At 46.2% G+C, this 10,732-nt stretch overlaps 1 protein-coding gene across 3 annotated transcripts in view; it reads right to left on the minus strand.

Moving 5' to 3' along the window:
* Positions 1–2,216: 2,216 nt before the first annotated feature.
* The window catches only part of LOC106560839 (breast cancer anti-estrogen resistance protein 1), a 137,047-nt gene continuing 128,531 nt past the window's right edge, over positions 2,217–10,732 (minus strand). For all 3 annotated transcript variants that reach the window (XM_082957223.1, XM_082957221.1, XM_082957222.1), the window contains 4 exons: positions 7,541–7,645; positions 6,085–7,299; positions 4,885–4,968; positions 2,217–4,423 (listed from right to left, as the gene is read on the minus strand). In XM_082957223.1, coding sequence (XP_082813349.1) covers positions 3,911–4,423; positions 4,885–4,968; positions 6,085–7,299; positions 7,541–7,645 — 1,917 coding nt within the window. In that variant the 3' untranslated portion in view covers positions 2,217–3,910. The remainder of the gene's footprint in view (positions 4,424–4,884; positions 4,969–6,084; positions 7,300–7,540; positions 7,646–10,732) is intronic.

Here is a 10,732-nt window from a genome sequence, read left to right on the forward strand (position 1 = left end):
CTTCTTCACAACAATTGAACCACTCTCCTTGAAGTTCTTGATGATCCGATAAATGGTTGATTTAGGTGCAATCTTACTGGCAGCAATATCCTTGCCTGTGAAGCCCTTTTTGTGCAAAGCAATGATGACGGCATGTGTTTCCTTGCAGGTAACCATGGTTGACAGAGGAAGAACAATGATTCCAAGCACCACCCTCCTTTGAAGCTTCCAGTCTGTTATTCGAACTCAATCAGCATGACAGAGTGATCTCCAGCCTTGTCCTCGTCAACACTCACACCTGTGTTAACAAGAGAATCACTGACATTATGTTTTTTTGAGATTCAGTTCATTTGCATGGCAAAGAGGGACTTTGCAATTAGTTGCAATTCATCTGATCACTCTTCATAACATTCTGGAGTATATGCAAATTGACATCATACAAACTGAGGCAGCAGACTGAAAATTAATATTTGTGTCATTCTCAAAACTTTTGGCCACGACTGTACAGTACCAGTCAAAAGTTTGGACACACCTACTCATTCAATTGTTTTTCTTTATTTGACTATTTTCTACATTGTCGAATAATAGTGAAAACATCAAAAGTATGAAATAACACATATGGAATCATGTAGTAACCAAAAAAAGGGTTAAACAAATCAAAATATATTCTATAGTTTAGATTCTTCAAAGTAGCCAACCTTTTCCTTGATTCAGTTGGCTTCCCTGTGGCTCAGTTGGTAGAGCATGGTGATTGCAACACCAGCGGTACATTTTAGTCATTTACCACACGCTCTTATCCAGAGCAACTTACAGTAGTGAATGCATACATTTCATGCATTTTTTTTTTTTGTACTGGCCTCCCATGGGAATCGAACCCACAACCCTGGCGTTGCACACACCATGCTGGCGTTGCAAACACCATGCTCTACCAACTGAGCTACAGGGAAGCATTATGTGTGCAACACCAGGGTTGTGGGTTCGATTCCCACAGGGGGCCAGTACAAAAAAAATGAAAATGAAAATGCATGAAATTAAAATGAAATGTATGTATTCACTAATGTAAGTCGCTCTGGATAAGAGCGTCTGCTAAATGACTAAAATGTAAAAAATGTAATGTAAAATGTAATGACAGCTTTGCACACTCTTGGCATTCTCTCAACCAGCTTCACCTGGAATGATTTTCCAACAGTCTTGAAGAAATTCCCACATTTGCTGAGCACTTGTTGGCTGCTTTTCCTTCACTTTGCAGTCCAATTCATCGCAAACCATCTTAATTGGGTTGAGGTAGGGTGATTGTGGAGGCCAGGTCATCTGATGCAGCACTCCATCACTCTTCTTCTTAGTCAAATACTCCTTACGCAGCCTGGAGGTGTGTTGGGTCATTGTCCTGTTGAAAAACAAATGATAGTCCCACTAAGCGCAAACCAGATGGGATGGCATATCGCTGCAGTGTCACCAGCAAAGCACCCCACACCATCACACCTCCTCCTCCATGCTTCACGGTGGGAACCACACATGCGGAGATCATCCGTTCACCTACACTGCGTCTCACAAAGACACGGTGGTTGGAATCAAAAATCTCAAATTTGGACTCATCAGACCAAAGGACAGATTTCCACCGGTCTAATGTCCATTGCGTGTGTTTCTTGGCCCAAGAAAGTCTCTTCTTCTTATTGGTGTCCTTCAGTAGTGGTTTCTTTTCAGCAATTCGACCATAAAGGCCTGATTCACGCAGTCTGCTCTGAACAGTTGATGTTGAGATGTGTCTGTTACTTGAACTCTGTGAAGCATTTATTTGGGCTGCAATTTCTGAGGCTCGTAACTAATGAACTTTGCCAAGAGTGTGCAAAGCTGTCATCAGGGCAAAGGGTGGCTACTTTGCAGAATGTCAAATATAAAATATTTTGTTGTTTAACACTTTTAACACTTTTTTGGTTACCACATGATTCCATGTGTTATTTCATAATTTAGATGTCTTCACTATTATTCTACAATGTAGAAAATAGTACAAATAAAGAAAAACCCTGGAATGTCCAAACCTTTATATATATATAATCATGGCGGTCCAGCATACAGAGCCCCAGGGAGGGAGAGACACACTTGACAAGGAGATCAGATATCTCTCAGGAGTTGGTGTTAGTGCTGAAGTTACTTGGGTACAATTATATTCCAATTAACTATAACCATTTCTAGTATATGCAATTTCACTCACAGCACATAGCTTCTTAAAGAGAGAGTAGGTTTGACGTTTATTTTTTAATGAAAATATATTAAACATATATTTTCCAGTTATGCAATGTCCTTAACATATATATTTCAAATCTTAAAACACAGATTTGAGACCATAATAACATCACCACAAATACCAGTCTGCTTTGTTTTCAATGTATTATTTTTACTTGATAGGGGTTTCAACTATATCCACAACAACATGTTGCAGTGCTTTATAGTACAATATGTAATCTGATACTTAGAATACAGCCAATCAGGTTTTAGAAAACTGGACAATGGAAACTGGAGTGTTAGCAGATTCCTCTGCTTCATGTGGAGATGTCTCCAGGACTCAAGAACTAGTAAAACACACCCGCTGGCCAAGCTAACTCACATCCCTCTGGTACAGCTATTGGAAGTGGGGATATGATACAGCTGCTCCAAAGTTTTTTGAAGTATCAAGAATGGTTACTGTTATGCAAACAGACATTACCATCAATATTGTGTGTGTGTGTGTGTGTGTACACATACATTTGGTAAAATGCAGAGATGTAGCTCACAAACAACCACTCCCTAATTTGCTCATCAATTTACAAGGGTGTTGAGTGTATGCTAATGAAACAAATGCACTTCTCACACCTTTACCCCCTTAGCGGGTTTCCCTGGCCTGCAGGGTGCAGTGTGCTGTCCAGGAAGTGCTAGGGGGAGGGAAAGCAGAGTTATTCCTGTATGAGGTGAGTGACTTCTAGAACAGTGGCGCCACAGAGGAGTCCAAACCAACCCTTTTTAGATCACAGAGAGCATGCAGGACTATGAGAGAGTCTGGGAGAGTGTGGTGGATACAACAAGCACTCTAGGAGCAGCAGACAGACGGATAAAGCTTTGTGCTTTTGAAGAACAAGGGAAGTTGTAATGCTGAAAAAAATACATCAATTCATATTTCTTTTAACCTCAGATTTTTTACCTCCAAATCAGGTTTGTTCTTTTCATTCTTACTTCTATCTCAAAGGAAGAGATGGTATTATAAGACAGTCTTCTAATTGGGGCATTTTAATTACCATGTAGAACTACTCAAATGAATCCTGTCCCATGACAGCAGTATATCTGAGAATGTTATTAACTGTCAAGGAAACCTCTCCCTCCCAGCCCCTACCCAGAATGCCTTACACTCACAACACGATCCCCAGCCTCCTTTGACAGCTCCAAGGAAAGCTATTCATTTTCTGTCAACATATCCTACAGCTCACCTGACAAGTACATTACTTTTACAAAATCCACCATATTTGATCATCTGGGATGAAAAACAGCATTAAGTACTACATACATTGTGTTTGAAATGTAAACATCCTTAATCAACGCATTATAACAATAATGATAACAATTATAATAAGCAGAGCAATAATTACAGTATAGGAATAATAATAATGGCCATTGTCTAAAAACTACATCATGTTTTCCATAAGGTCTCAAAAAACATATATATATATGTAGTGGAAGTTCATTTTCTTTGACTTTTTTTCTGGCTAATAGTAACTTAAATATTTACAATGATTAATTTACAACCAATGGCCCAGCCCAGTCAGATAATTGTCCTTTTTTTAAATGAAAAGCACAAGAGGAGGATGAAGGGCCCATGTGTCTGTGACAGTGGCCCACTGGGTGGGTGGGTGATGTGTGTCCCAGTGTGGACTCCCCATATCAGTGTCTCAGGACAGGAGGTTCACATGGCCACCAGCTGGCCCAGAGCCATGCGGAACTGCTGTGTGCAGCCGGCCAGCTCCCGCACCCTCTCCGTCATGTCTCGCGCTGCACCGGGGGACGGGTACTGCAGCGCTGCAGTCTTGGTGCTCACCACGATGTCCTTGAGTTTGTCACACAGCGTGTTACTGTGCTGGGCCACATGCGCCCGCACCTCTGGGGACTTGGCCTGTCGCGAGAGCGTGTCCCCGATGAACACCAGCTTGTGTGCGCTGAGGATGACAAACTTGCTGTGAGCCACAAAGATCTTGGGCGGCTGGTTGTTGTTGATGGAGGAGTAGAAGGCGTCGATGGCGTTGGTGAGGGTGGTGACGTTGGACTCACACTGCTCTGAGTAGAAGAGCAGCAGCTGCCGGTCGCCCATGCTCAGCTTGCTCCGCTGGGCCGTTGGGTAGTGGGGAGGCGGAGTCCAGCCTGAGATATCGTTGTTGATTGGCCGGCTGACTTCCTGCTCCAGTCGCTCAAACTGTTTCAGCTGCAGTAGATGGGAACACAGAGAGTAAATAAATATCTGCCTGATCTGTAAACATCCCATATGAACTGACTGAAACCACAGCCTCTGAGACACCAATGTAACATTACAGTCACATATAATGTCCTTCCAAACACTCCCTTATTACTGACAAAGGCTGTGTTTAGACAGGCAGCCCAATTCTGATATTTGTTTTACTAATTGGTCTTTTGACCAATCATATAAGGGCTTTCCCAAAAGCATCTTAAGGCTAAGTACATCGTTAGAACCGTTAGATCATTGTTAGAACCATTGGATCCTATTGTTCTAAGATGAACTTAACCTTAAGATGCTTTTGGGAAACCGGGCCCTTATATGATTGGTCAAAAGACCAATTAGTAAAACAAATATCAGAATTGGGCTGCCTGTCTAAACACAGCCTTTTACACATCCACTCGCTCACTGACAGACCCACAGGTCCTCACCTGCTGCTGTTCCAGTGTGGTTTTGTTGTGTCTGGTCCCTTTCTCTAATAATTGCCTCTGATTCTTCTCAAACTCCTCCTTACCCTGGAAACCAAAGGACGGAAAGAAGAGTAAACTTACTTACTGTTCCAAGCACACAGACACAAACACGCTCAGACAATGCTGGGATGGAATTTGAATTCTACTGGCTGAAGGAAGGATCACCCATATAAAATGATCCGTCTGACTCAACGTGTGATAATTCTCCTAATCAGCAGAGGGCAGTATGAGCTCATATCAGACCAGACCACACAGCAGCTCTGCCACGACCCTGAGGGTAGGTGACACATCAATTCAGGGTTTGTATGTTAGTGTGCTACACACACATAAAGCACTGAAACAGTGAATATATAAATGTGTTTTAGATAATAATAATTTGGTGGGTGCTTATATTTTTCCTATTTCACACATGAACAAGTGTGTATTAATATGTATGAGTGAATTGGAAATGTGTTTTTTTGCATATCCCAACTCAGAGAGTGGGGTCACGGCCAGGCTCTGGCATTATCAACTGCAACCCTGGAGAATTAGGGTTAAGTGCCTTGCTCAAGGGAACATCGACAGATGTTTCACCTTGTCGGCTTCGAACTAGCAACATTTTGGTCACTGGCTCAACACTCTTACCGCAAGGCTACCTGCCACCCACAATGATATCATATCGTCTTACCATCATCTGTTCCTCTTTCGCAACCACAATACTGCTGCACGTGAGAAAACAACAGCAGCAATGGACAGAGAAAGTGATGATGTATGATGGTATGTAGAGAAACACGCCTGCACATGTAGTAATGATGATTGATGATGACACCTGAAGCAGTGCACCATGGGAGTATGTGTCGCCCACATGGGGAAGCCTTGTATGGGGCGTTGATCTGCTGGCTGTGGTGTGGAAATGGAGATACACCTGGAGTCTATCCTCTCTCTCATCTCACACACCGGCGTATCATTGAACACAGACAGACACCATGGCTCGACATGCTTAACATAATCCATGGGCTAATGTAGAGTGCTGCTGATTGTTCCGAACCACCGTACCGTTATGAGGAAGTACTGGTGCTGTTGATTCAGAGTACCAATATACACCAAACTAATTCTCTACTGATAAATGAGGACATAAATGTGTGATGATCTGTGCTGTGGTTTCATAAGAGGAGGTTTTACCTGTAAATGCACATAGTCATAGTCCTCCATCCAGCCCTCCTCGGTGGTCTCGTACGGCCGGTCACGGGTCTCCTCCTCGGCTGTGAGCTTGGGCGGGGACGGCAGGGGACGGGACTGGATGTTGGCTCTCCCGTCTCCCATCTGATAGGCTGAGATGTTGTTGTTGGTCATCTGACCCATGAGGTCAGCAGTGTGGGGGACGGGGGGCAGAGGAAGCTGCTGCTGCTTGTTTGTCCTTTTGAAGAGCAGTGAGGCGTTGCCATGGAGAAAGGAGGCCAGCTGTTTGGTGTCGTCAGGCACACCCCGGGCACACATGACCAGCCGGTCCAGGTCATCCCCACTGCTGCCTGCTGAGGGCGTCATCAGGGCAGAAGGGGCCCAGGCCACAGCATCCAGAGCCTGGCTGGACTTGACAAGGCCCTGGAAGGCCTCCTCCATCTTCTGCACCTGCTTGCCTAGCTTGGCCTGTAATGTGCGGTCAGTGGCCTGGGCAGAATTGGCCACAGCCCCCCTGGCAAACTCCAGCAGGTCCCTGACAGCCACCCTCATCCTGTCCACCGCCTGCCTGATGGCTGGCAGGTTGGCCTCCATCTGGGTGGGGCTGCGCCAGTTCCCACTAATGAAGGACATGAGGAGGGAGACGGAGCCCTCCACCCCCTGCTGCAGGCGGGAGAGGCGCTCCATGGCCTGATCTAGATCCAGGATCAACAGCTTCCCCGGGCCGGCCTGGCCGGGCACCGCCAACTCCCTGACTGGCACCATGTCCAGAGAGGAGGTGGACAGGTTGCTGCGGGTGCTGCCCGTACTGGAGGCAGACAGGCGTTTGAAGCTGACCGTCAGCTCCTCTGTGGCGCCCGCATCTCGCACCACCTGAGGGGGGATGTCATAGATGGAGTCCTCGCCTGCAGGCCGCTCGCGGGGGAAATCGTACACATCCTGGGGGTCATGGGGTCCACCCTTCCTCAGACTGGCGGGGATGTCGTAGATCTCCTGACCCAGGGGGGCATCTGGGTGGTGCTTTCCGGTGAGGGGAGGGGGAGGGATATTGTACACATCTTCAGGGATGGGGGGCTCAGGCCCCCCAGGGATCAGATAGCCCTGGTTCTGGCTCTCCAGACTCTTCAGCTTGGCAAAGTGGGGGGGCACGTCATAGGTCTCCTCCCTGATAGGAGTGTCTGGAACATCCTTACTGACGGAGGGGGGGAAGTCGTACACCTGGGAGGGAGACAGAGGCAACGTCAAACACACACACTGTACTTACCCTCACTGCCATAGGACATCATAATGACATCAAACACACATTCTGATAAGGAGAAGGGGTGGTTACTTTAAGACACCACCTATCAAGTACAGATGGTAAAGCCCACTGGGATTGATGAGTATCCCCCTGTGTCCCTCCTCTACTACAACAACAGACAGAGAGGATGTGTTAGCGGTGCAGTAACTACAGCCTCACCGTTTGCTGAGAGAGCAGTTGGCTCTTGTCCACACTGGGGGGCGTGTCATAGATGTCTTGACCACTGGGGGGGCCTTTCACCGCCATTGGGGGCGTGTCATACACCTGGAGGGGGGGGGGGACGACACAATGCACAGAGAGATAAAACACACACCCCACAATAAAGAACAATTTACATACACACATCAGATATATACACACACACACACACACGCACGCAAACACACACACACACGCACGCACGCACGCACGCACGCACGCACGCACGACACACACACACACACACACACACACACACACACACACACACACACACACACACACACACGTTCATACTTGCACACATACAGACACACATAAATATACAATCAGCAATAAGAGCTCAGCTGCAGCAGACTCAATTTATGAGCATATTAAAAAGGGAGGAACAAATTAAATCAAGCTTCTGAGGGCGTGTTGGATGAATCCAGTTTAATGTGGAGGAGGTGGGGAGGGACCCAGACACTCTGCCCACTTTGTCCTCTAATCTCCTTTCTCCCTGGGGCCCCTCTTTTCTCCACTGCCTTCCCTACAATGAATGAGGGAGGGAGGCATTATTGAGGCTGCAGGCTGAGAGGGGGTCAGTGAGGGCGCTGACACACGCAACATGGGGACCATCTCTCCCACTCCTACACAGAGGACACACATCCTGTCTGGGACTGACACGCACACAGGGAGCTGGACGGACTGGAGCATGACCAAAGTTGGAAACAACTGGAGAAAATCTCTTATACAGCAGAGACTTAACCTCAGTGCTAACGCTGTTCTGACTAAACCTCTGTGCAACGCTGTTCTGACTAAACCTCTGTGCTAACGCTGTTCTGACTAAACCTCTGTGCAACGCTGTTCTGACTAAACCTCTGTGCAACGCTGTTCTGACTAAACCTCTGTGCTAACGCTGTTCTGACTAAACCTCTGTGCTAACGCTGTTCTGACTAAACCTCTGTGCAACGCTGTTCTGACTAAACCTCTGTGCTAACGCTGTTCTGACTAAACCTCTGTGCTAACGCTGTTCTGACTAAACCTCTGTGCAACGCTGTTCTGACTAAACCTCTGTGCAACGCTGTTCTGACTAAACCTCTGTGCTAACGCTGTTCTGACTAAACCTCTGTGCAACGCTGTTCTGACTAAACCTCTGTGCTAACGCTGTTCTGACTAAACCTCTGTGCTAACGCTGTTCTGACTAAACCTCTGTGCAACGCTGTTCTGACTAAACCTCTGTGCTAACGCTGTTCTGACTAAACCTCTGTGCTAACGCTGTTCTGACTAAACCTCTGTGCTAACGCTGTTCTGACTAAACCTCTGTGACACTGGTCAGTTGTTGCCTTGCCTGACGACTCACCCTGAATTTATTCCCGCTGCTCTAGCGATCGCTACATTCAGTCTGAAACTGACACCCTAAAGTCGTTGTGTGACTTCAAAATGAGGGGCGCCGTACAAAACAAATTCATCAGCGATTGGATGGTCTCCAACAAATCTAACCAATCAGAGTATCAAAGTTGATAACGTCATCATGTAAGCCGGCTCTGGCCCAACCCATCAGTTTCTGGGGCCAATCGGAACAGTCAGAATGTGTTTACATTCTAGAAATCATATGGGAGGGAGGCAAATCCAGACTCATCGTGGAGAAAAAACGTCAGTTGGCCTGGAGCGATGTGGATATGTAGGCAGGTAAAGTTGTGCATGCATTCGCCACGGTAGGACATGTCTGAAAACTATAAGGATATGTGTGTGATGCCCACAAAATGCAACATTCAAAATAATGTGAAGATATTACTGCGACAATGCTGCAGAATGTGTGTTGAGAGGATGCCTATTGAAAAAACATTCTTTTCTAAGGCACTGTTAAATTCAATACAATCCCACAATGCACTTCAGCCTGGAGCAGCAGCTAGGGAATTAACTTTGCCGTCAGTCTTGTATGAGTAAACTTCTGGAACACTCTGCCCTGCAGCAGCCACAGTCCTGTCTCTCTCTCTCTCTCCAGCCCATGAAAAGTCTGTTGTTTTGCACACTACTTTTAGAGCTTTGATTAGTAGAGTATTTCACGACTACACTGAACAAAAATATAAACATGCACAATTTCAAAGATTTTACTGAGTTAGAGTTCATATAAGGAAATCAGTTAATTAAATTCATTCATTAGGCCCTAATCTATGGATTTCACGTGACTGGGAATACAGATATGCATCTGTTGGTCACAGATACCTTAAAAAAAGTAGGGGCGTGGATCAGAAAACAAGTCAGTGGCTGCGGTCTAAACACTTAAAAGACAAACCCTAAAAACCTTTAGGACTACCTTTAGGCCAGACTTGCAAGAGTGGCCAAAAGGGTGTTTAGCATCCCCAGTGGCTCTGCAACTGTGGAGTATATATAGGTGGTGATGGAAGTCACCAAGTCAATGAGCTTGGTAATGAGTTTTAGAGGGCAGTTTAAAGCTACAGCTTTTAGGTTATTGGCTGTATTAAACAGATCTTTATTGATAATAAACATCAGATTGATGCACCATGTGTGACACACACGTACATTCACAAACACACAACCCAATCTACTGCCAGGGTCTGACAAGGGACCCTCTCTAAAGTTTGTGATGCTGAGGCAGGATTATCTGCTAGCTGGTTGTCAATGAGCATTGCACCTGAGGAGGAACAGAGTAAGTGGTGTCTAAGATTCAACTTCATCCTCGTTTCTCTATGACCTGACGGCAAACAGCAGCAGACTGACAAGCCAACTCCTCCATCCTCGTTTCTCTATGACCTGACGGCAAACAGCAGCAGACTGACAAGCCAACTCCTCCATCCTCGTTTCTCTATGACCTGACGGCAAACAGCAGCAGACTGACAAGCCAACTCCTCCATCCTCGTTTCTCTATGACCTGACGGCAAACAGCAGCAGACTGACAAGCCAACTCCTCCATCCTCGTTTCTCTATGACCTGACGGCAAACAGCAGCAGACTGACAAGCCAACTCCTCCATCCTCGTTTCTCTATGACCTGACGGCAAACAGCAGCAGACTGACAAGCCAACTCCTCCATCCTCGTTTCTCTATGACCTGACGGCAAACAGCAGCAGACTGACAAGCCAACTCCTCCATCCTCGTTTCTCTATGACCTGACGGCAAACAGCAGCAGACTGACAAGCCAACTCCTCCAT

This window comes from Salmo salar, chromosome 10 (genome assembly GCF_965601325.2).
Source record: "Salmo salar chromosome 10, fSalSal1, whole genome shotgun sequence".
Taxonomy (NCBI): Eukaryota; Metazoa; Chordata; class Actinopteri; order Salmoniformes; family Salmonidae; genus Salmo; species Salmo salar.